Source organism: Mastigoproctus giganteus, chromosome 1 (assembly GCF_048544385.1).
Source record: "Mastigoproctus giganteus isolate SK-2022 chromosome 1, ASM4854438v1, whole genome shotgun sequence".
Lineage (NCBI taxonomy): Eukaryota > Metazoa > Arthropoda > Arachnida > Uropygi > Thelyphonidae > Mastigoproctus > Mastigoproctus giganteus.
The window spans coordinates 15,484,327-15,512,097 of record NC_143575.1 but is presented as its reverse complement, the minus strand read 5'-3'; the positions used below and the strand labels follow the sequence as shown (position 1 = coordinate 15,512,097).

Sequence of the window (27,771 nt, the reverse complement as noted above, 5' to 3'; positions counted from 1 at the left end):
TTTCATAGATGAAACACAATTCACAAGGGATGCCACGATGAATTTTCACAAAAATAACCAACGAGGACAGGAAAATCCTCATTACCCAGTCTCCGCATCAGCGATAGTTTCATTGAAACACTTGGGCTGGTATTTTTCAGTTTTATTAGTTTTATTGGAACACTTGAGACATTTTTCCTCGCAGCTATGCTGTGGCAAAATTACCCATTTCTTGTAGGAGGGACTACCTGCCTTGCTGGAAGGATATTCTTTTAAACACGTCTTCAGTGTGGTTCCTGCACGATGGGATTCCAGCATGTTTTTGACCTCACTGCTCTCGAGAATTTTTCGATATTAAATATCGTGGTCGTTGGATTGGTAGGAGTGGACCAACTGCATTGCATGCACGCTATGCCGATTTAGATTCGCTGGATTTCTCCCTGTGGAACATTTCAAGGCTCTTGTTTACACGCGCATTATAGCCTAAGTTGCTGATGCGCCAATAAAACTCAACCATCTTGTTTACACTGCCCCAATTGGTAACGCCCAAGTTTCCGAGAACGGATCGTGGATGGTTGCAAAACAGTTCGGAACACTCCAGGAATTTTCGAACGTGCTTGACAGTCTCTCTGATACGATGCTGTGAGGTTTATATAGCTGCTTAAGGAGGCCATATTGAACGCTTGTTCTGATGTAAAAGAAAAGTTAGGTCACTTATAGTGTGCACTACCATATTTTCCGCACCATAAGACGAACTTTTTTTTTTTTTTTTTTTCTCCGGAAAGCGTTGCCTAAAATTCCCCTGCATTAAATGTAAGGGCTCATATCTGGTGAGTATGGAGTTTGCACACCCAGGATCCTGAGCTGAATATCATTATTCTTCTCTTTCTTAGTGATTCCTTTCTACTTCTCTCGCTCTATCTCGCAATTTTTTGGGGGTCGGTGCTGCATAAGCCTCGGGCTTCCTTGCACCATATGGATTATAAATAATATTTCCGAACCCTGCGGTACGCGTGCCACGCTCAGCTCTTGTTATTGGTACACCATTGATGTGGAGGGAAAAAAAAAAAAAAAAAAAAAAACCTAAAAAAATCAGAAAATGAATATACTTTAAATTCCACTTTTATTGCCATAAATTATTACCATTAGTAGAGGCATATGATGCAAGAAAGCAAGCTTATATAGTATCAGCCAACAAATAAAATAAAAATAATTAAAAACCTTCGAAATTATAACTCGGAAGTTCAACGTGACGCGAACCCACAGTCATGTCTACTGCTTTTTAGTGTTAATTTAATGCATGTATGGCATTAAAGTGAGTTCCTCATTACATATTTCTGTAAGGACATACATTTGTTAATAAACCTATATTAAATTTATATTAAAACGTGCAATTATCAATTTTTTTATTACAAGCATATAAGAGTATACAGCAATTCCTTTATGTAGTTCATAAAAACATTTTATAGCGAGGATTATTGATTTCGTGGAGTGGAGAAGGGATTATTGATTTCGGTAGCCTATGGATATTGTCCCTAGATGGCATGCTAGAGGAAAAGGTTGATTATCTCTGGTTATTGCTTAGTATAACCTGATTCACTAGAACTTTATTTCCACGAAAAAAAAAAATATCCCACATGGAAACCTTTTTCTAGAAAGGATTACAGGGAATTATCATGTAGATGTGCCTTTACAATACCACCTCTCGTTCCGGCCCCTTGTCCCTTCCCGCTGAGATCTACATGCACGTACAGCAATAAACAGCATAATTAATCCGATTTACCGGTATTAGTAATCATTTTATTGACCTTATACGTGATCTTCTAGAATCAGCAAGCCCCTCTATAAATCAGCGAGGAGTCACCAGTAAAGAAAGAACATCTCTTTAGTAGCTAATGTTACTGTGTGTCATGAAGTACGGCAGTTTTAATTTGTTATAAAATTTTGATTTTATAGTTGATGATAAAATACATATATATTGTATATGGACTCTGCACATTTCACGTATACAGTAGAATGAATTAAAGATTAATTTATTTGTGAATTTATTTATTTTATTTTTTCTAAAATTCGAGTACATCTTGTCCTTCAAATTCAATAATTACTTTAACAAAAAATAAATAAAATAAAACTTGACAGTCGTCCTTAAAGGACAGTGAAAGGGAGAAAACGGGCTATATTTCTAAAAGAAATCTGGACCTGTGTCCATGCGGACTTTTTTTTTTAATCTTTATGCATAGTAGAACATGCTCCCAAAATTTGACAAGACCTTTGAAAAATACCCTGTTTATGTTATGTAAATGAAAATAGTTACCTCGCAGCTCCCGAGAAATTAGTTCGTTAACCATTCCAGAAAGCATAATTTTCGTAATGTCCTTGTGAATTGATTAGCATACCGTGTAAATTGACACAATATAGCCAAAAGTAGTTATTGTTGAACCTAATTACTTCCTCCGCACACACAAAAGGCCCTCTTAAGCCAAAAACTAAAATTTTGCTGCTACAGTAATTGTACTGGACCGGAGAGTCATTGCATTCTTGGGGTTCTGAAGTAACCACCTCATTGCATCCCGGTAAATCTGGCTTTGGGCAATAGGAGGCCAAGTGGGGTATTTTAAGAATTTCTTATTTGCTTGTTCATTTGTTTAAAACGAACATGCAAGCAAAAAAGTGAGGTTTATATAAATTAATAGTAAGGTTTATATAAATGAATAAAAATGCAGTTCTATTTTAGAATGTTACTAGCGACCTCATATTCTAATCTTAATATGATTATCAGTTTCCCTTACTATTTGTGTTATCACAATGATGTGACACTTGTGCCATATCATTTCGATATCACTTCGTTCAAAAAGTTGCGTACTTGTGATTCACAGGTGTGTGCTTTTTTTTTAAACAACGGAACTGTATAGTATCCCAGAAATAAGAGGGGTGGGGGGGATCCACTGATAAATTGTTTCTGCTGAAAGAAAATGTGTTGTTTAAGCTTCCTAATTGTTCATCTGTTTCTAATGCCTACTGCACTTTTTTTTTTTTCCAGCAGGGAAATTTGGCAGCTAGTCAAGTGTGCCAGTCATCACCATCACAGCCTTTGAACTTTTATTGTATTTATTCTGTTTCTATTTTAAGGTACTTCCTAATCGGAGACACGTAACATTTATTAGGTTTTTTTTTTTTTTTTTTTTTTTAATAAGATGAAGGTAAAAGTAATCATTCCTTAATGTTCCCAAATGTCTTCCTTAACCATTTTATGCCCTGCAGTTTTAAGTACAGCTGCCATTTTATAATGTAAAAATAAAGAAAAATAATACAGTGAACGGTGGGAAGAGTAATGGCTTTAAACACTTGTGTACAACATGCAAGTTTAATATGATTTGCGTATTTCAAAATTCTGATGAGAAATATTCATAAATGCCGAAGGTTAAATAGATTCCCTAAGGTAAAAGTTTAACATTAATATTAGTAAAGATTAAAACGTTCAGTGTTAAATTTAAATTAAAGCTGACGACTGAATCATCTTCATTCGTGATTGTGCAGTTCATGTAAGTCCCACGAGAATATTTAACTTTCAGAGGATGCCTGTAATACTGAAGATTCATCAGCACTTGACTTTTCTTTTACTTTACTGTTCCACCTGGCTCAAATTTATCTACAAACCTTGGTTGAGCGTGTTGGCGGGTCAGCGTTAAATCTATTTCTCTATCTATATTTTTTCACATTATTAGTTTTCCAATAGCACTTAAGAATCCAATTATTGATCCTTGAACGTCAAACGAATTTCCATCGCTTTAATCAGGAATGCTAACTTCCAGCAACGTACACTGAGAACGTTAAACAGAACACAAACGCCATCTAGCTAATTACCTTTAGATAGCATCCTGTTAAGCTGTTTTCTTTTTTTTTTTTTGTAGGAGTCTTAAAGTGCTTATTATTATTAGGAACCTCTTTGCAGATACTATTGTATTTATAATGATAATATACAGTCCATTCCGGTTATTTGGGACACATCGGGACTAGTGCATTTTGGCCCGATTAAGCGGCTGCCCCAATTATCCGAAGTTTCACGTAAATAGTTAAAAATACAATTTACCCCCCCCCCCCCTTTACAATTAGTTCACTGTACAATAAAATCACGTTACGACGAACTCACCACAGTAAAGTACCGTTCACTATAGGATGTGCAGTAAGCGCCGGTCATTGTGATCACGTTTGTGAATTGAATTTTAATTCTATTAAACAGCGATTCTAATTAGCGAAAATAGGAGGAATATTATCAACAGGCTATAAAATCAAAGATATATTAAGCGCAAATTTACCCTTTATTACCTTACCAATTAAAAAAAATGAAATGATACATGAAAATCGGAAGAATATACGTTATAATTGGAATAATTAATACGTACTGTAATATGTACATCGAAATAGTTGACATTTCTGTTTACTGACATTTGTGGGTGGGGGTTAAAATTTAAAACAGCAAAAAGATAAGCAATCAATAACAAAGAAGAGGGCACACACAAATTGCAATTAACACAACACGCGCAAGTGAGAGCGGAGTAACAAATTAGGAAGCTTTAAAAATAGGAATGAAGAGAAGATTCTGAAAATAATTTTTTTATATGATTGAAGATTCCATGGAAGTGTAAACACATTTTACCATAATAACCCACAGAATTCCAGCTGTCGGTATTATCGCAAATTCAATAAGATCGAGTTTGCTGTCCGTTTATGATAGATTGCTCTAACAGAAAAGCCCAATAAACAGGTGACTGCTAATTGTTTTATGGTTGTGACCTCCAGAAATCCGACCGAACTACATGGTACGGTCGGAGACAATCGTAGGGTAATCTCCAGTGCTGAGGTCTCCTGCCCCGATTAAACGGCATTTTGTCCCAATTAAGCGAAGTAAACCCTGGCTATTTTCTCGATTGGTTTTTGTTTTTTAAGATTTGCCCCAAATAAACGGCTGCCCCGATTAACCGGTGGCCCAAATAACCGGAATCCACTGTATATAGTTTAGAATTTTCGGTCGGAGAATACTTCATGCTGGAAAAAAAGTGATCAACGTGAGTTGATATTCAGCATTTCATCGTTTCGAAATTTCTTTATTTTTTAATATTTTTTCCCCATTCGTTTTGTATTTCGGAACCCTTGTTTGTCGAAATTCCTTTCTAATAACGCCAAAAAAAAAAAAAAAAAAAAAAAAAAGCATATGAAACTTATCGAAAGTTTTCACCTCCCGAAGCTTCTTATTTGCCGATATAATTCAAAATTATATAACACTTAAATTATTGGATGGTTCTTTAACTGTTAAATATGGTAATGCATGTGTCTCATTGGTTGCTCCTAATCAGGACTGGAAGCTGTTGTCAGCCAACTTGCACGTTAAAACCAAGTCTATCTTCTTTTTTTTTTTTAACAGTTCCATGTAACTTATGCAACCTCAGTTTCACTACCCGAAGCTCTGTGGTCAAAATCACGCTTTGATATTACTGGACGACCACTGACAATGAAATCCGTGATGGGTTTTTCATTCTTTACCACACAATCATGGATGACAGCTATTGTCAATCAAACTGCACTTAGCAAATTAGTCTGGCCTAACTCAATGTAATGAAATAGTGTATGTGATTCAATGTAAATCAACAATGTCACGCGATAATAAAGGCAATAACAACGGCGATTTTAAAGAAACAAGTCATTAACATTTTTGATACTTAGATATTTGCGGGCAACGTAGTTTAAACCAGTACTCTTTCAAACTTAATATAACCTAACCTTCTTTTACAAACAAATAAATATACTTATAATATTTAACAGTAATTTTTTTATATAAAAGAAGGTTAGGTTACCTGAAATTTGCAAGTGTTATGTTTTGTACAAGTTTTATTTACTTTGGTCATTTGTTCTGTTTTTATAGTCCATTGCATTTCTAAATCCTTTTATATGTTTTTAATCCGTTGCAATTTGAAAGAAAGAAAAAGAAAAAAAAAGACAGTTCAAGTATTAGAAACATGGTTATTCGGATTTTCTGAATGAAAATCCGTCATCAATCGAAGTCGCATTCGGTAAATTCCATGCTGTTTAGGGGTTCAGCTATTGGAAGGAGAAAAGGGAGACAGTTTTCGTCGTGGTCTCATAGGGCTTTACGCAGCCACCTTCGTGTGTATGTTTAGGGGGGGGGGGGTAAACATAGGTTTGTACAGCTGGGTCCATAACTTACCAGTGCCAATAAATTCATCGTTGACATCGTTGCTTGGACCTCATTGGTTTCATCACCATCTACCAGAAGGAAATATTATCTGGGTTTCGCGTGGGTCTTAATCTTAATTTACAATGTACGTTTGTACATTGTAAATTAAGCTTGACTGTATAAAGAATCGGCTAAACTTTAAAATTTAGAACACCGAAGTTTATCAGATATAAATTTGTTTTCCTCCGTTCTGAATTTGGTTATGTTTTATGAATTGAATTCTTTGCTATTTTGTTATTTAAATGAGCTTGCAGCTCAGTCTCTACGCAGGCTCTCGCCCATCAGAGACTAATTCTCATCCGTTCTATTGTTCTTGAACAACATGTAGTTGCTTTCACGGCAAAACGTAAAAAAGACAACAAAACAGAGAGAGACTCTACCGGTCAATTTAAAGCACAGACAAATTTAGTCAATCGACCATTTGGCCTTGTGCTGGGAACAGGCTCATCAACGCCCAAACCACGAGGAGGTGTGTCATTATTATCAGAGGATGGATGGCCGTCTAGCTCCAACCCTCTTTAAAGTTACGAAACTCCTTGAATTCACGAGTAACTAAGAGATATTTCAGAGTATCCTCGTGGAGGGCGAGAGTTCTCGCTCCATCCGACCCCTTGAAATTTGGTTATATACATATTTTTTGAATTCTTTTTGCTATATGGATTGTTCTTATTTATTTTTAAAATTATTCGAAGTGGAGGTGGCGATGTGCCAGCTGTGTGAACATTGTTGTGAATTAGGCGTGAGGTAGTAACCTCTTATTTTTTTTCCCTCTGTTTTTGTCAGAGCATTTTGGCTTGGTTCTATGTAGGCTAGTTTACATATCAGGTCACACGGTAAAAATAGGTTACAATCGTCTCCTGCATTGCAGACAGCATTCACGTGAGCTTCTACCATCCCAGCAGCGTATGAAGTTTCGATATCTCCTAAACACTGTGGCACTGTATATGTTAAAAAAAAAAAAAAGGAGAGACATAGATTATAATGAGGGTTGTTTACTTCCGACATATTTTTTTCTTCTATGAAAATTAAAATTTTTGAAGCTTAATCAGCGTGGCTGTTTATTATTATTATTATTTTTTAATTAAAAACCGGAAATATCAAAAATATATCTACATTATTGTAGATTTTGGGCTAAGATGCCGTGTAGTGAAAGGACAAAACAGACTTAATAGTACAAATTTTTAACATTTCGCCGTATATTTAAAAAAGTTTCTGAAAGATGTGAAAATTTCCTTCATTATAGCGTGGCTGGGGGGAAACAAAACAAACAAAAAAAAAAACTTTAATATAGTTTTGGAATCTGTAGCTGTTATCAGTAGCGAGCTTTTCCAAGGAAGAACTACATTGGAACAATGCTTTTACTTGTTTAGCATCAAGAAGAGCACAATAATTCTCAAGTTAACCCAATCCGTTTGATATTATCTTTTTGTTATATCTTTTTCTCGCCTACGAGCTGATTTTTTTCCCCCATGTTTTTCTTCAGTCTGAAACATATAATGAACTCTTCCCCCTTTACTTCTCTCTCTCTCTCTCTCTCTCTCTCTCTCTCTCTCTCTCTCTCGTTCGTAGGTATTCTCTTCCAACGGCATGTTTTTTGCTAAGTTTTGGGTGATTAACCGAGGCGTTTGGCATTTTTAACATTCGTTATGAAATTGTATTCTTTAAAAAAGATGTCGGATATATTACTCCCGTTTTTCTTGCATTCAAAATTCGAGAATTGTCAATATAAAATATATGGATCGTTCTTCCTGGAACGCTTTTATCGACGTCGAATGATTGTAACGAAGATGAAATAGCTTCCTGTGCCGTACGCTATCTTTGAGGAGGCAAGATGCCAGTTGCATTTTTACACAACAGTAGCGTCTTAACTGGACGCTATCGTTAACGGCAGAGAGCGCGCGCACATGTTCAAAATGATGTAGGGACGCTGTCGCTGTTTTGGCGGCTTCCTGCTGTGACGTGGTAAATAGCTTATATGCGGGATCTTCAACTGTCTCACAACAGCTTAATAGCGTTGCGGCTCGGCTTAGACGAATTCCATCGTTAATTGTACAAGATTAATCATGAAAAACGACACACACACACACACACACAGTTCACATTTGTAAAATTAAATTTTTTTGTGAATTAAGTTTCTGAAATAATAAAAATAAGTGTTGCTTCTGTACACCGCCAAACAGGCAATAGCAAAGATACGATTTTCGTGACAAATCATGAAGACCCAAGTGAACCGACAGCTCAATTTTATTTTTATTTAAAAAAATGATCAGAATCGTAGCACTCTAGTTTCGGTTATATGGAAACAGCCTAAATGCAACACAGAATAAAATTGTACATGTTGGGTTTCACACAATTGGCATAATGCTGTTCCCCTCATGACCAACTTATGAATAACAGTAAATTAGGCAATTGTAATTGTCATAGACATAAATGCTTATTTTATACTTATTGTTGCCTTTATTACTAGTCTTAACATGCTTAATATGTCATATAAGTTTGGTGGTATGGGTATTGTCAGTAACTTTTTAAAATTGCAGCTGCTCTTTCAGTTGCATTGCCATCAACAACTTGCTTTTACTGTCTGAAGGAGTTAAATGAAGGTGCAGTGTATTGTGGACAGGGCTGGCACTGGCCTAGGGCAGTGGTGTCCAACGTTTTCCCGTACGGGGGACGTATTCAAAGTTAGATTTGTTTCGTGGGCCACACAGAGTGATTCGAGAAAAAACTTGTCACGTTATCGATTTCTTGTTACTCGTAAAAGGAAGTTTCTCTTCATGTTACCATTTTTTCTTTTCAAGCTATATATAAAAAAATGCAAAGTCCCAGCACTTTTATGTGCAAAAAATCTGTCAGTGATTTGTTTTTTAGATTTTATTAAAATATGGCTTTTTTTTTTTAATACTTTACTTTTGTTTCTGTTTGAAATACTTCACTTTTGTTTTTAAAAAAATACTTTACTTTTGCTTTTAAATGCTCATTTTAGAAAATTTACAACCTGAAAAGTATCACTGCTTTTCAATATTAAGGTGAATAAATAAATGTAATGATGAACCTAAAATTGAAATATTCGAAAATTTTATTAAGTACAATACACAATAATATTCACTGGATAAAACTTAACATTTAATGAAATGATTGAGGCTGGATATTTTAAATATTGAAAAATTTTTATTAAAAAATTTTAAATTGTTCAAAATTTGGTTGCAAATTTGTGACGCCAATTTCAATACATAGTTAAGATTATGTCCTGATGGTATTTCTCGATGGAGCTCCAGGTGGTGATGGTATTTCTCCATTTGTTCTCAACACATGCGCTCCTGAACTTACTCCTGTTCTATGCCACCTTTATTCACTTTCTTATTCCAAAGGTTTTTTTTTTCCTTCTGCTTGGAAATTTGCTCATATCCAGCCAGTTCCTAAAAAGGGTGACAATCCCTCCCATCCAATTACTTCTACTCTTTCTAAAGTAATGGAGAAATCGCTTAACTGTCAACTCTTAAACTATCTAGAAACCTGTCTGATCAACGATTGCCAGTATGGATTCCGTCAGTGTCGACCCACAGGTGATATTCTGGCCTATGTTACCAATTTATAGACAAATTCAATGGAAAAGTTCAGTGAAACACAAGCAGTTGCTCTTGATAGCTCAAAGGCTTTTGATCACGTTTGGCATAAAGATCGCCTAAACAAGTTTCCATCTTATGGTTTGCTGACTGTTCTTTGGAATTGGTTATCCAGTTTTCTCTCCGACTGCTCACGGAGGTTGAGGTAGATGGCTCTCTGTCTTCTAATTTCACTACTAATGCTGGTGTTCCCCAAGGTTCAGTTCTTTCCCTCCATTCTTTTCCTCTTCTATATTAATGATCTTCTTTTATTGATAGGAAATCCTATCCATAGGTTTGCTGATGATAGTATATTGCATTCCACTTTCCAGTTTGTGAAACCTTGCCCTGCTCAATCAGCTTCAACTTCTCAAATATCCGCTACCAATTCCTTAAATGTTGATCTCCAGGTAATTCTCCAGTGGGGCAAAGATAACTTAGTTGATTTCAACCCTTCTAAAACTCAGTCTTGTCTTATATCTCGCAAAAAGGATTCTTCTGCTCCTATGCTGATCTTTGGTGACACTCCGATTTCTAAGCAAAATGATATATCTGTTTTGGGGATTATCCTAACTTCTAATCTCTCTTGGCACAAGCACATTACAAATATTGCTTCCTCTGAATCTAAAAAACTTGATTTTCTCTTTCGCTCTTGACGTTACTTTTCTTTCAAACAGCTGTTCACTCTGTAAAAATCGCAAATCTGCTCTACCATGGAATATTGCTCCCACATCTGGGGTGGTGCCTCAAAACTCTCTCAGGCTTCCAGATTCCATTCAGAAGAGGGCAGTTAGGTTAATTAATGACTCCTCTCCAACAGAGTCTCTCTGTCTCATAGACGTACTGCTGCTTGCCTTTTCTACAGATACTTCCATGGGCAGATATTTCAGAAACCTCTCAGGCTTCTAGATTCCATTCAGAAGAGGACAGTTAGGTTAATTAATGACTCCTTTCCAACAGTCTCTCTCTCTCTCTCTCTCTCTCTCTCTCTCTCTCTCTCTCTCTCTCTCTCTCTCTCTCTCTCTCTCTCTCTCTCTGTGTCTCATAGACGTATTATTTCTGCTGCATGCCTTTTCTACAGATACTTCCATGGGCACTGTTCTTCTGAATTGGCCTCTATAATTCCCGCTCTCTCTTTCAAAAAAGTCCGAACACGTGCTGCCATCAACCAAGATCCATTTACTGTCCAACTTCAAACTCACAGAACCAACCTTTTCATCTTCCTCATTTATTCATTCAACTGCCATTTTCTGTAAGAAACTTCCTTCATACATATTTCCTGAAAATTACAGTGTACAGAAGTTGAAGTCTAATGTCAACAAATATCTTCTTTCGTCTTTTCAACCCCCAACCCACGCATGGTACTATAGGTTCTAATACCTCTTGTGTTTGAGGTTTTCATAAAAAAAAATGCTCATCTGTTATTCTGTTTCTTTTTAAATATTTATTAGCATTAGCATTAGTACAGGCATATGATGCAAGAAAGCAAGCTTATGCAGCACAGCCAAAAAAAAAAACCCCTTCCACTTCACCCCTCCGTTCGTTTGAAATACCTGTCCAGCTGAGCCTTAAATTTATTTAGGCTATCAACTTCCACAACAAGGGATGGAAGTCTGTTCCATCACCAACTACCCACTGGCTAAAGGCAAATTTCTGCACATCTATCCTACATCTGTCTTTCCTCAATTTGAATTTATGCCCTCTCAGGTGATTATTCTGAGCAAGAGGCAGTATCCCATCAGCATGGAGCATGCTCAAACCATTCAAGGCTTTATAAACCTCTATCAGATCACCTCGCTGGTGCCTAGTCTCCAGACACTGTAATTTGCAAAACTTAAGCCTTTCTTCGTAAGAGCAACCCTTCGTTCCGTTCACTAACCTTGTTGCCCTTCTCTGTACTCGTTCCAGCAGCTCTACATCCTTCTTGAAATGAGGCCTCCAGACCTGTATACAGTACTCAAGGTGCGGCATGACCATTGCCTTATACAAGGGAATAATCACCTCCCTATCCCTGCTAGAAAAATTCCTGTATATCATTGATAAGACACCATGAGCTACTCTTGCAGTCCGTCTGCACTGTTCAGAGAACTTCATATCTGCCTGCACAATTACCCCCAGGTCCCTTTCATTCTCTACCACTGTCAGTGTAGTACCACAGAGTTGATATGTTGCTCTGAGGTTGCTGTTTCCCATATGTAGTACTTTACATTTGTCAATGTTAAACTTCATTTGCCACCTCTCAGCCCATCTGCTCAACCTTTCCAGATCCTGTTGCAGCAGCATACCGTCAGTAGCGTCCTTAACAACCCTGCCAACCTTTGTATCGTCTGCAAACTTGGACATTAAGCTTGATATACCATCATCAATATTATTTATAAATACTGTACAGAAAACAACAATGGACCCAACACTGAACCCTGAGGGACTCCACTAATAACATTAGTCCGCGATGAGCAGTGTCCATTAATTACCACTCTCTGTCTTCTACCACTCAACCATCCCTTTATCCATAGCAACAATTTGCCACCAATGCCACACTGCTCCAATTTGTGCAGCAGTCTTCCACGTGCAACAGTATCAAAAGCCTTTCTAAGATCCAAATATATAATATCAAAGTTATTCCCTGCATCCAATTCTTTTGTGACTACATCATAGTATCCAATCAAATTGGTCAGGCAAGACCTTCCCTTAACAAAACCATGCTGTCTGAGCTATAACTGAATTCTTGTCAAAATGATCCTGCAGTGCTTCTTTAACCAGTGCTTCCATTAATTTGATTTTACGAGTGAAAAAATCTGCTTGCCAACACGTTGATCTGAACAAAGTAGCCATTTTCATGGCATTTTCTTTTATTAGCAGAAAATATTCAGATGGGAAAGCCTTGTAGAATTCAAATAGTTTATTTTTGCAGTCCAATTTCAAGTTGCAATCTGAGATTGTAGTTTTCAGCCATAGAAGTAAATGGGTTCTCAAACAAAAGCTGATGTTTTTTCATGGGATTTTATATCAGGAAATCGACTTTCAAACTTGTCAAAAAGTAATTGTAATAACGAAAGGCAACGATTCTTTGGAAATGTGTTTCTCCCTTAGCTCAGTACAACATTCAAAATGAAATAAATTGTCTTGCTCAACTGGGATTTAAATAATAACTTATTCTGAAATGATTTGATGTCACAAAACAAATCAGGCCAATTTTCCTTTCCCTTGTAGTTTTAAATTAAGAGCATTTAAATGACTAGAAATGTATGTATGAATTGCAAGATCAAACAGCTACCCCATATTTGATAGTTGTTTTATTGGTTTCCCTTTTTCTGTGTTGAAACATTCAGTGATGTTTCAACAGCCACATTAAGGCCATGTGATCTTGTAAAATTTACAGTTGAAATAACCACGTTCATAATGTGTTGGAGATCCAATACTTTCCCATAAACAGCTTCTTGATGCACAATGCAGTGAATTCCAATTGGAGTTTCATCTTCGATATCTATAATTTTCTTGGTTATTCTTCCCATAAGCCCAATGTTTTTACCAATTATATTTTTTGCACTGCCAGTTGTGACTCTTACCAGGTTTTTAATATTTAATCCTAACTTTTCAATAGATTGGCAAAAATTTTCAAAAAGATTTTCACCTGTAGTTGTTCCGTGCATACTCTAGATCAGCATACTGTAGATCAGCTAAATCTTCAACTGGTACAAAATTATCATTAATTCCACGTATGAAGATGAGGAGTTGGGCTGTGTCATTTACATCAGTATTGTCATCCAGTGCCACACTAAAATATTTCACGTTTTATGTTTTCCAAAAGTTGTTCAAATAAATTCTTGCCAATATCTTCTACTCTTTGCATAATTGTTTGTCGAGACAAACTAATATCTTGTATCATTGTTCGTTTTTCTGGACAAATTCCTTCCACAACTTTTAACAAACAACGCTTAACAAATTCACCATCATTGAATGGTTTACTTTCAGAAGCGATTAAATGTGCAACTTGTTAACTGGCATATACAGCAGATAAATTTCTTGACTGATACATTTTCAGTATGCTTTGTTGTTTTGTAACTTTGAACACTTCTTTTCGCAGCACTCCTTTATGTTGATCATAAGATTTATGATTGGAATCGGTGTCGTTTTAAATTATATTCTTTAAAAACTCGCACAGTCTCCTAACACACTGCTTTTTCATGGTAATCAATGAAGAAATAGTCTTCAGTCCACCTTGGATCAAAAACACGACACTCCAAATCGATTTTCCCCTTTTGGAACATTTTTGAGAATGATTTTTTTAAATTCAGTACAAATTAATTCAATGCAATGAACAAGCTATATCAAAATACATAACTGTATTTAGAGTACATATGACTGCACTGGACCACATGTACATGTTTGATACAGTCGAGCTGGACGCTTGCATGCCTGTACACCTAGTGGTGATCGATGCTGTTTTAGTTCACTTTCTGTGTGGGCCGGATCCGGCCCGCAGGCCATAGGTTGGACACCACTGGCCTAGGGTGTCAGCATCTGAGACTACAAATTCTCAAGATATCTGGATAAAATTACCTAATTTACATAAAAATATAGACTTAATGAAGGGAAGAATGTCTAGGATGATGACGTTCCTGTATTCTGGAAGAATGTTTTATTAAAGCAACAAAACTGGTCCTACATCAGCTTATTAAAACTTACTAGGGGTGTACATATATAAGGGTTCATCTAGGGCACCTAAATCCTTCATGCCGATTCTGACTATTGAATGCATGTACACATATTACAACATATCACAATATTTGTTTATGGTTTAAAAATGGAGGTGGCATCAAATGTTTAGAAACGTGAAAGTTGTGTATTGGTTGGTTGCAATTACAATTCAGTGATTGTTGCCTTTAAGGCTGAAAAGGCCACAGATTTCTAAAGACTGAATGAATGTCGAAAGATTGGTCAAAACAGCAGCCTGATACAGTTCATTAACACAAGGTCTAGTGGCTTTGAGTTTATTATTTGAAGTAAAGGTTTGATGTGACAAAAATGATTTCAAAAATCGTGAGAAAATGTGCCATTTCGGGATTGAAAGGTGAGAGAGATGAGAAGAAACCAAAGTTTTTCTGTGAAGAATTAAAATGCAGGATTTTTGTCCGTTAGGATGCTATGCATATAAAATTTGCTACATGAAAGGATAAAGTTCTTATATACGGTTTTTGTCATCTCGCGTTTGTCTTGCTGTCATGAATTTCTGATTCTCTAGTCTTTGACCACCAAGTGATGATTTATATTTACATAAATCCACTTTATTAGATTTTCTTGGCACATAGCTTTTAAATTAAAAGATAATTGCTGGTTAGTTGTAAAAAAAAAAATCCTTTAATCAGAGTAAATTAATAGTAATGAACTTTTCTATCTCCCACTTAATGTTGTGGGAGCTAGAAAACTTTTATAAATTTAAAGAAAGATTGGATAAATAGATAAAAGAAATGAATGAATACTAAATATGGATTACATTTAGCAGTATTTTTATTTATTTTATTGTTTTTAAGACTGATTACTACATAATCCTTGCTTCTTTGCATCATTCTTCCGGTATTAATACCATACTAATAGAATTTATGAAAGAATTTTTTTTTTTACTCACACTGGTTGTTGAAAAAAGAGATTTACCACACAAGTTTCTCCTAAAGAGACATTTCAAAATGTTATGACATACATACAGGATGCCCACAAAGGCCTTGTTCCCTTTAAAACTGTAATAACTTAGGTTCTATACAAGATAAAAAGAATCTGTAAAATGTACTGGGAAAGATAATTGATTCTAGTTTTTAGGATATGTTATCACAAGGTTGTTAAGAGTCAGTGTAACCTCCATAATTACTGATGGAAAGTGTAGTATGATTTTACAATTCCATAAACATATTCTCAAGTTGCGGTTTAGTTGTGGCATTAATTGTAGCTGGTATGAAGATTGTTTGAAGAGTGAGATTTTGAGGAGTAAACCACACTTTCAAATAGAAAAAGTCCAAGGGACAAATTGGGTGAGCAAGTTGGCCAAGCAACTTGCCCACTGATTCATTTGTTTGGGAAGATTTCATTTAAAAATTGTCATACATTCCGAGTAAAGTTGTAAGATGTTCTGTCTTGCTGAAAAACTGTATTGGCTTCATTTCTTAATTGCCTTAGCTTAGGAATAAAAAACCTATAGCATTATAAGATAACTATCCCCATTAACCCTATCACCCTTTCTTTAAAGAAGAAAGAATTGATTATGCTTTTTTTCTTAGGGCATACCAGACATTGACTTTAGGGGACTTCTTTTCATGTTCCAAAACTTCTTGTGGTTATGCTCTCCCCCAGATAATGCAGTAATGCTATTAACCTTGACACTGATATGAACATTGCTTCATAACTAAACATTAGATTGTAAAGAGATGATGCCATTTTAAACATTTTCTTTAAACTTGTGACAGAAAGTTAATCTTGCATGGTCATCCTCTTTCAGCAACATTTGATGCACTTGTATCTGGTAAGGTCACTTGTGCAGTTTCATTCTTAAGAATTTTATGTACTATTGCTTAAGGAACACCAAGTTTCAGAGATGCTTGTCTTAGCAATTTTAGTGGGTTTTTTCTGAAAATCTTCCACAACATAATGCCACTGTCTCCATTGTTTAATATGAGCCTTCCATTTCACGGCTTATTATTAACGGAACCAAACTTCTTCATCCGGCTTGAAATTGAATTTCTGTGTGGTGCTTCCATATTGCATAATGTGTAGTAAATTTTCTTGTAACTGCATGTACTTGAGCCCTGCTAGACAGAGGACACATTTCACTTTCTCTTCTGTTGAAGACATCTCTTGTAAGGTGGTTATGTGAGAGAAAAAAAAAAAAAAAAAAAGTAATTATTTTTGTGCATAAAAACTACAATAAATTATCTTCTCAATGCATTTTATAGCTTGTTTTTGTCTTGTATAGAACCAAGTTATTGCAGGACTTTATTGACACCCTATATGTGGGATGTGTTTTCTGAGTAATGATTTTGCTCAATATCAACTTTTGGGAGGCCCATTTATAATGGACTCCCAAAGGGATGGGAGCCAACCCATCCTTTTGCATGCTGAATGGTTAAGACAGCCATGGCCATGCACATGGCTGTGGTTGTCTTAATCATCTTAATTTTTTTTTGCAGAAATTGGAAATGAGGAGGGAGGTTCCTCATATTTTAAAGCTTGGTTTATTTGAACAGAATTCCATTGTTGTGTTATGTAATTATTATATTTCAAGGTTTTTTCTTTTTTTTTTTTTTAAATAGACTTGCAAAGAAAGAAAAAGACTTAGCATCAACAGAAAAGAAATTAGTCCATGCTGAAAGTTATAATCAAGATCTTCAATCTCGTGCCAATCAGGCAATATCAGACAAAAAGAGGTTGGAAGATGCATTTAAGGTAAGTTTGTTTGTGGTGGGGTTTCCTCCCCTATAGGCTTATTACTACTATTGTAAATAAATATTTGGAGGTGCACTATAGTATAAAACAGGATGATTTTTTGAGGACTGTACTCAGAATTACAAGAGGAATGGCAGTATTATCACGCAGTTAACTCCATCAATAACACAATCATCCCATGGCAAACTGCATGTGATAGTTTAATGAAATATTGCACTGCTTAACAAGCGCATTTTCTTGTTTTAACTCAAAGTAGAAATAAAAAGTTTATTAACTTATCTTCATTTTCTTAAACTAACTGGATATAACAGTTTCATTAGTGTTTAACTAGTGTGGTACCATTTTTGTTCTGTTAGCAATATGCAGTGTTCTCCCCAGAAAACTTTGCCAGCCGGGTATTAGTAGTAATGGAGGCATGTGATGCAAGAAAGCAAGTGTATGAGCTTATGTAGCATCAGCCAGAAAAAAAAAAAAAAAAAAAAACCCAATTTCACACATCTGTTCCCTCTAAAAGTTTGTCCAGTTCCTCCTTGAATTTATTTAAGCTATTAACTTTCACAATGACAAATGGAATGGAAGTTTGTTCCAGCAATTAAACCACCATCTGGCTAAAGGCAAATTTCCACACATTTATTCTATAACTGTCTTTTTCTTCAATTTGAATTTATGCCCCTTCAGGTTTGTAATCTGAGCAAGCAGAAGAAACACATCAGAATTCAGTATGCTCAACCCATTCAAGGCCTTATACACCTCAGTCAGATCACTTTGTGCTGCAATTTAGAGAATTTAAGCTTTTCTTGATAAGACTGCCCCCTTCACTCCCCCAAACCAATCTTGTTGCCCTTCTCTATATTCGCTCAAGCAACTCTACATTCTTCCTAAAATGAGTCTTCCAGACCTGTACACGGTACTTAAGGGTGGCAATATGAAGTAACCAGGTGAGGAAGTGTAATACTTTGCAATATTATAAAATTTTCTGTTATTTACAATTGTGGCTTAAGCGATCCAGAGCAAAAATTAATTGCATAATTTAACATTATATGCTCCTGTTGTATTGACCTTGATCACATAGTATGTTTGAATTAATATTGATCGAGATTAGTGTAGTACCATACAGTACCGCAAGAATCACTTAAATTTTAGCTGGGCTGTCAGTTAAATTCACCAGGTGGTGCACCCATTCGATAGGTCCTGGAGAGAACACTGAGTACGGTGTGCTCTCATAGACTGCTGTAATTTTTTACATCTGCCTTCAGGTTTTGTAAAAAAAAAATGGTTTGGCAGAGTAGAAATATTTTCAACTACATAAAATGAGAGTGTGAATAACTTTTACAGAAAACTCTTTAATATTTCTTTTTTATTTTGTTTTGTATAAATTTATGTAAAACATGAAAAAATTACACATTTTGAAAATTTACGAATTTTATCAAAAATTAAAATGCTTGTGTTCCTCAAGTTTCAGTTCTTTCTTCCTATCTATTCCACTCATATATCAATGACCTTCCATTGAATGGAAATCCTATTAGTTTTGCTGATGATAGCACATTACAATTAAGTTTTGCCCTGAAAAAACGGCTTCAACTTCTCAAAGAGCCACCACCACCACCACCAGTTACATGTTCTCTGAGGCCCCCCCCCATACAGGCAGCTGCCACAATCGTGGCATGTGATCCGGTATACAGTACTGCTACAGTATATACAGTAAAAGAGGGGGGACGGGTGGTTTCACCCTCAAGACAAGAGATCGCAAACCTCTACCAGGAAGTTGCAGGCACTTTATACGGTACCCTCATGAGATCTTATAAATGCAATCCGAAGTGCCTCGTAATATGGGATATAAGCAGTAGACGTTGTCTCATTGCTATGGGTGAGGAGGGGACAAGCATGTACTGCTTATTCTATTCCTAATGTTTTTATGTTATATTTATACACTGAGTTGATCACTCAATGTATAAATTATAACTGAATTATAACCGCCCCTATGAAAACCGAATGCGACCCGTTGACCACGTGAGGTACGAAAGTCTGGAGTTAGTCGACCTACGTAGCATAGATAAGGTGTCAGTGGTTCAGTAGGTAGTAAAATTCCGAGTGTGATGGGTAAAAGGATTTATCAGACTTTGATAAAGAATAGGTTGTGGGAGCTCGACGAGCTGGTGCCTCGATTTCCCAAACGGCTGAACTGGTTGGTGTGTTCAAGAGCTGCCATTGTTAAAATATACCAGGACTGGCATCAAAATGGCCAATCAGCAACCCGATGGCAAAACTGCAAAGGTCAGCGAAAGGTTGATATTAGAGGTGAGTGCCAGGTCCGATGACTCGTACAGGTGAACAGACACAGCACTGTTGAAGAGTTGACTACCCGATACAACGTAGGCCAACCCGGAACAACATCTGGCATGACCATACATTGCATGCTAGCACGTATGGGCTATACCAGCAGACGACCCCCACGGCATCCTCTCCCAACCAAGGTTCATAGGCATAAAAGACTCGCCTGGTGCAAAGAGCATGCAAGTTGGATGTTAGAAGACTGGAAGAAGGTGTGCTGGTCGGATGAGTCATGTTATTTACTTCACACCATGGATGGTTGTGTACGGATTTGGGGTCAACAACATAAAGCTCTTCATCCATCATGCATGGTATCAAAAGTGCAGGTTGTTGTATGGTGTGGGGCATGTTTCACTGGCAGGAACTTGGACCCCTGGTGCATGTGGAACAACGTATCAGGGGTCTCTGCTATCGTCAACTGCTTGCTGACTGTGTACACCCCGTTATGTTACACTTTTTCCCAAATGGCGATGGTGTCTTCCAAGATGACAATGCGCTGAGCCATCGGGCACTTGATGTGCAGGAATGGTTTGAGGAACACAGTTCTGACTTCCAGCATATCGAATGGCCTCTGAACTCCCATGATATCAGTCCTATAGAGCACTTGTGGGACACTATGGAAAGGCATATCAGGCGTCTGGATACACCAATCACCTCCATACCTGCATTGCTAGCCGCATTACACACAGCTTGTTTGGCCATACCTCCTGAATGCTTCCGACATCTTGCTGAAACAATGCCACGTCGGAAAGCTGCTGTACTGAGGACAAAAGGACCTATGAAGTATTAGGTAGATTATCACTCAGTGTATATTTGTGTATGTATGTATGTACTTTTACAGCCAATGAAGAGATTCATTATCTCAAAAGCGACTGTCATTAAATATACTTAGCTACTGCTTTTACTGGACGAACTGAATTTATTTCTTAGTTATGGAACCCAGTGAGGTGCGGTGTTAGGGTTTTTGGCACCCCTGAGATACTTTTATTAAATATTATTATAATACAAATTTTGAATTTCGGCACCCCCAGATGTTGGCGCCCCTATGCCCTGCTTACCAGGCTTACTGTGTTTCACTGGTGCTGAACCTGGTGCCACAGGCCTCTTCTATTTTATCTTCATCTGTGTTTTTGCTTGATTTATCTTGAAGTTTATTAGCACTGGAGGTAAAGGGGCTAGTTTTTTTTAAGAACATGTCCAGTTTTATCTAAACGGCTTGCATTTTCTTTTTGCTATAAATTTTCCTATAACATGCAAGAGCTTCTTGAATTAAATCTTTGAGAATCTTCCAGTATTTGAATCCATACTTTCAAATGTTTGCATTCCATCATTTATTTTGCTAAAGGCTGCAGCCATTTCTTTGAGCACAAACTTTTTAGGAGGTTCTTTTTGTTCTAGCTCTCCTTCATCTTCTTGTGTGCAACTTACTGTGCCCTGAGCTCCATCAAGTGCTTCCTGTCGAACTCCTCCGTGCCATTTTCAATAAGTTGATTGCTATCCTCATTTTCAACATCAAGGTCAAGTTGTTGACAAACTTCACAATATCATTAGTAATCTTTCCAATTTCATTTCCTTTTTTAAAGATTAAATTGTTATCTATCAGAACTTTTAAAGAAAATTTCCATATACTATTCATGCATTTAATAGTCAGTTCAGCCCATGCTTCTGAAATGTATCTTATTCCGTGAGGAACATTATAGTTCTTCCAGAATTCTCTTAATGTCTGTTCTTTCTCTGTTGCTGCAATTGACTGTGCAAAAGTAATTTTTAAGTAATGAACTTTGAAGGTAGCAATAGTGCCCTGGTCCATAAGTTGTATTAAACTTGTGGTGTTAGGTAGTAATAAACTCACTACTACTACCTAACACCACAAGTAGTGTTTATTACTACCTAACACCACAAGGTGGTAGTAGTAGTAGTAGTGGTGTTAGGTAGTAATAAACTCACTTTTATGTTTGAGAGTACACCTCCTAAGTGTGGAGGGTGACCTAGAGCATTATCAACAATCAGTAGGATTTTGAAAGGAATATATTTTTCACGACAATATTCTTTTACTTTGGGAATAAAACAATTGGTAAACCAGTCTTCAAAAAGGAATTGCATCATCTACACCTTATTTGAATGATACTGTACTGGTAATTTGGCTTTACTAATTTCTTTGAATGCTCTAGGGTTTTGTGAGTAATAATTTGAATTAAATGGTTTCATCTTATAGCCAGCATACAATTCCTTCTTTATGAATGTATGGTATGGTCAGGCATCTTTTTTCCAGTAGAAATCTGTTTCGTCCACATTAAAAACATTTTATTCAAATAATTTTTCTTTAAACAACACTTCAAAATCATTCTTGAAGATATCAGAACCTTTCCAATCTGCTCTTGCTGTTTCCCCACATATCTTAATGTTATGAAAGTTCCATGATTTTTGAACCTCTGAAACCAGGTTTGTGTTAAAAATCTCTGGTCATAGCTGCCACCTTCCCTTCTTTTTAAGTCTTTGAAAAGACTGCACACTTTAGTTTGGATGGTCATGAAACTTAGTGGAATATGTTTTTGAATTACATCTTCCATCCAAATCATTAACAGTTTTTCTGTTTTGTGTATGGGGCCGTGTTCATCTCTAACATACATATCAATATAGATGCATAAGTAATTTGTCATGATTGATGCAGTTGTTCCACATTTGCATTTTTACCTATATAGTATATTGTTGCTGTGGTGAAGGTTAAGGAGGACATAAATGATTTGAAACAAACTGACATTCTTGGTAAACTCCTTCTAGAGAAACATTAACAACTTGATTTTCATGAGCTGAGCATATCGATACCAAGGATTTAAGTTAGTCACTCTCCCACTCTATATGTAGTTTAAAATAGGAGGTACAGTTTGCTTGGGAAAGTGGATTTATTATAAAATTTCACAGCGGAGTTCTGAAATGCTTTGTCATACTTTTAATGATAGATCACTTTTATGAAAAAAAAAAAGGGGGCTAATATAGCCTATTTCCTGCCAAACTTGAATCCCCCTTTCCTTTCACTGAAGTTGTGAAAATTAGCTTATGAAGCATTTAACTATCCATGTCTGCAATATGTGATCTCAGCTGTGTTTTGTGTTAATTGTTGAGGAGCCGACCGGGCTAGCCAGGTAGGTAAAGTGCCTGCCTGGCAACCCAAAGGTCGCGGGTTCAATTCCCGCCTCGGGCTTGGATCACAGTAAAACGAAAAAACTTTGGGAGGTGCAATATGGCCATAGAAGCTGATGCGCCAACAACTAACACAAAAAAAAAAAAAAAAATTGTTGAGGATGATATCAGTCTTAGTTAACTTAGTTTACAAGGCTAACCTCCTCTCCAGATAAATTGGAATGGATTAATAAATCCTTTAGGGAACTACATCACTATTAGACAAATTAAAGAAAAATGCTACCTTTTAATGTAATCTTTATGTGTCATTATTTTAATCTCTTTATTTATTGAAAATGCAATAGGGCAAATTTTTATAACTCCTTTTTATTCTGCAGGAAGCTGAAAATGATCGAGATAAAATGGCAAAACAACTTGATGCTGCTAAGACACAGCTTGAAGAAGAAACGTTGATGAGAGTAGACCTAGAAAACAGAGTCCAGAGTCTTAAAGAAGAACTCACCTTTAAGGAATCTGTCCATGATAGAGTAAGTAGTTATATCATGGAAGATATTTTATACATCTTGGTAGTGAGTACCTTATTATAGTCATTATTTTACATGTGTTGTACCATTAGTGTGTTTTATGCATTAAACATTTAACCTTTTCATTAGTGAGTTTGCTGAATGCATTTGGGCCCACTATAGTGAGGTTTCTGCTACTGTCACTATGGAGAATTTTTTTTGTTGGATTCTTAACAAATTATAAAAAATGAAAACATACAAAATCTTTTTTAAATATTAATATAAATACAGTTGAAGCTCTTTTTGGTGACTCTTTTTAACGTCCTATGTGGTTGTTCCTGGCCAATTTCTCATTAACCCAAGGCTATTTTACATTCAGTATAACGACATTGAAAATAAAAGGATTTCGATATAATGACCACAGATTTCTACATCTTAATCTGAAAATTCTTTTTTATTACAATATTTGTGTTTAAAAATGACAGAATGCTTCAAATATATTAAAGTAATTGACAAGCTTGCAGCCTGACTGTGAGAAATCATTTGTTAAGCTTTCCCATGCTCTTTTCTCACAGTGTGGTAATGAAGTGAACAGCAGCTAGAAGTTAGTTTCATTAGTTAGTGTAAGTTTATTAGTATGGCTCCAAGAAACCGGATAGCTTTGCCAATTGCAGATAAAATTAGGATTTTGCAAGCTGCAGATATGGTGTGCATTCTAAGGCTGACATCGTCAAACAGTTTGGCATTTCTAAGGGTGGAATTTCTGTGTGCTATATGAGATCTGAAAAAGATTGAAAGTTTAGAGAAATCTGCTGCGCCAGTTAAGATTTGAGCACGAAAGGCAAAGTATCTGGATTTTGAAAGAGTACTTTTAGAATGGCTAATGATTATATGTTCAAAAAACGTTCCCATAGATGGTTATCTTTTAAAAGCTAAGGCTGAATTGTGAATGGATATTGAAGAATTTAAAAGTTCAGATGGATGGTTCCAGAAATTTAAGATTCATCATGGCCTGTCTTTCAAAAAAGTGCAGCTGTGGACATTGATGCTACAAAGAAATGAAAGGAAAATCGTTTAAAAAATGTTTTGCTGATATACGACCACAGTGAAATCTTCAATGCTGATGAAACTGGGCTCTTATTAACACCAGATAGAGCCGACCGGGCTAGCCGAGTGGGTAAAGTACCTGCCCGGCAACCCAAAGGTCGCGGGTTCGATTCCCGCCTCGGGCTTGGATCAAAGTACTGCAAAAACCTTGGGAGGTGCAATATGGCCACAGAAGCCGATGCGCCAACAACTACCAAATCAAAAAAAAATCAAAAACACCAGATAGAATACATTTAAAGGCAAGAAATGTAGCAGTGGAAAAAAGGCCAAACAATGGATTACCATTCTCCTAGCAGCAAACATTACAATATTTGCTGTTTGTGGATAACCGCACCCCTCATTGTCAAGTAAACAACCTACGCACAATCACTGTCAAGTACCTGCCACCAAATGACACCAGTTCTTCAGCCATTTGATCAAGATGTAATTCAGTGTTTTAAGAAAACTACTGAAAATGCTATTAAAAAAAATTGTGCTATGTCTTGAAAGCAAAATTCAGTGTGAAATCGACATCCTGCAGGCAATGTAATTGTGTGTTTCAGGTTGGGATGAAGTTGATGAAAAAGCAATCGCAAACTGCTTCAAACATGCTGGATTTACCACCAAGAATGATGCAATGTGTGAAGTTTGCATGCTTATTCCTCTATTAATTGCAAAGAACAGTCCGATAATAGGGAAGAAATATTTGAGCATATGCAGGCATTGAATGTTTCAGGATATGCACAAATGAAGAAGATGGCAGCAATACTGGAAAATTTGAAAACATTTTGTTTATTAATGGATATTTGAATAATCTTCTGAAATTTGTAGTGATGAAAATGAGGAACCTACTGTGGTTGGACAAGAAATTTCAGTGGAAGCTGCTCATCAAGGATTAGAACTTCTATGTCAATTTTTTTCAAGTGTAGCCTAACTGCGAAAGTGAAATGACTGCTATTGCGCACCTTCATAATTCTCTTTTAAAACATGCCCTACCATTGAAGCAGTGTGTTTTTAGAGATTATTTTAAAGTATGAAACAATTCCCTTGATAGGTATGTAGTAGCGTATGTTGTGAACTTTACAATTATAATTTTCTTGTTTAATACTGTAGTACATATTATAAGATTATACTATATTGTATTAGTAGAATTACATTAAATGTTCATGCTTTTACTTGTTTTGTTGCTGATTTTATGGTCTTCTGATATAACAAGTTTTTCTCATTCCCCTGGAGGGTCATTATATAGCACTTCAATTGTATTTTAAATTTCTTATTTTGACTAATTTGTCCAATATTTGAGTAAATTTATTGCCAAAAATAAAATTAGAAACTTTTACGAAATTTGCAAAACTTTTTTGAAAAATATTTATAAAAAATTGTAAAAAACAAAACTTGTAGTTATTATTTTTTAATGCAGTATTTTCCTTTGTATATACTTATCATATAATTCAATTTTGTAAATTTCTAGATCACAATTTCAGAGAACTTTGGCATTTTTAAACCCACATCAGACTAACTATGGCTGGCAGGTGTGATTTCCTTTGATTTTCAAAGCTGCTTTAATGGACGACATCATACTGTCTGTTAAAACCATGTTTATTATTAGTTGGAAACACAAAAAGATGGCAGAAATACTTAAATTTGAAAACAATTTGTTTATTAATGGATATTTGAATCATATATGATAAGGCCTTGAATGTGTAATTACTCCCCAGAGCTTATACAAGCAGAACTGTACATGCTCTGGAAAGGGTTAAGAAATAGTTTTCATCAATTTTATTTTTAATAATTAGTTACAACAGTTTTTGCTCATGGGCTTTATATTTGTATATTAGCCAGTTTGAAACTTCTCTCATAGCATTCATATTTTTTTTTTTTTTTTTTTGGAGCATTAGCAACTAAAGCCATCTTGCTCCGAAAATATGCAGTGGTCATTCCCTGACCTTTCCGCATCCTCCATATTTTGTGGTGACAGACTCGAACCCCGGTGTAATCAAGAAGCGTGTGCTACGCACTGCTGCTCCTTCCCACCTGGCTACAGAGGCGCCTCCATTCATATTATGTCATCATATGTACAGTAGGGGTGATGGATAATTCACACAATTCAGCTACCCCACTACATGTGCTTCAGCCACCACTTGTTCAAAGGAGTCCTATGATCTGCACATGCATCCTACCAAAGAAAGTATTAATTATTAGCTATTTGGATCATTGAATTTTGTCCACCATGGTAGCTATTGGAGTACCCAGAACCCTTATATCAAAAGTATATAATATCTAGAAAATTAGCAAAGGTTGATACATGTGGAGAAAGTGGTAGACACTGTCTACTTCATTGAGATCATTAAGCATTAGCCAGGAGACTACAATGTGGTTGCCCCAGAGTATAAACAGAAAATTTATTTATTTTATTTTGAGCAGTCATGCATGCTGCATTATCAACCATTGTCACTTAGATTATGTTAGGGTAGATAATATTTCCACATCAATGGAACAGCATAGTGGAAACCACAGCTTAATAGTTAATATTCCATCTGCAGATCTCTTATTATAGTAATAAACAGATATATGATGACATTGGTTGGGTCCACTGCTCATTTCACACAACAAACCAAATCTCAAAGTGCACCTTAGCAATATGTGGGATAATACCTGCTCTCTGATGAGATAGCAGTACCATAAGCCTGCTGTTATCAGGAGTATTATTCTAATTTTTTATTTAAAATAATCATTAAAAATATAACTGGCATGAAACAGTGATAAAGATGGTCTTATATATTAATAATTTTAGCATACTCTGATTGTATTTATTACTTTCAAAATTGATACCAGAAACATTGCTTCAAATAATTGTATATTTTTAATGATTATTTTTGAAATTTCATATTTAAAGTCTAATATTTGTAATGTATTACTTAATTTTATATGTAGTGATTTATTTTTAAATAAACATATCTCTTTAGGAAATGTCAGAGACTCGTGTGGTAAAGCAAACAGAGATCTCAGAGATAGATACTCAGCTGAAGGAACAGTATGAGCAAAAGTTATCAGATACACTGAAGGAGTTGCGAGATCAGTATGAAACGCAGATGAGAATCAACAGAGATGAAATAGAAACACTTTATGAAACAAAAGTATGTTACTTTTTTATTGTAATAATTTTTTTATATTGACAATTATCCAGAGTTTCTGTTCTTTAATTCAGTTCTCAAACTGTTGGTATTAATAAATAAAATTGTTAAAAATAATTGGTCTATTTATTTTTTGTCGAACTCCTAATACAAATGAAATCATTGGGTTTTATTCATGGGGGTAGGTCTTGCAAATTCATTTATCATTTTAGGAGGTTGCAGCATTGCAAAATTTGACAGTCATTCCCTTTAACCCTCTGGTGGGCATACTAAGTAATCTTATGCAACAAAAAATAATAATAAATATAAAA

The 27,771-nt window shown here is 35.8% G+C and overlaps 1 protein-coding gene across 2 annotated transcripts in view; it reads left to right on the top strand.

Annotated features, from left to right (window-relative positions):
- Lam (Lamin) overlaps positions 1 to 27,771 on the top strand; it is a 103,597-nt gene that overhangs the window by 40,713 nt on the left and 35,113 nt on the right. For both annotated transcript variants that reach the window (XM_090371697.1, XM_090371689.1), the window contains exons 2-4: positions 17,133 to 17,265; positions 23,115 to 23,264; positions 27,293 to 27,463. In XM_090371697.1, the coding sequence (XP_090227823.1) occupies positions 17,133 to 17,265; positions 23,115 to 23,264; positions 27,293 to 27,463 (454 nt within the window). The remainder of the gene's footprint in view (positions 1 to 17,132; positions 17,266 to 23,114; positions 23,265 to 27,292; positions 27,464 to 27,771) is intronic.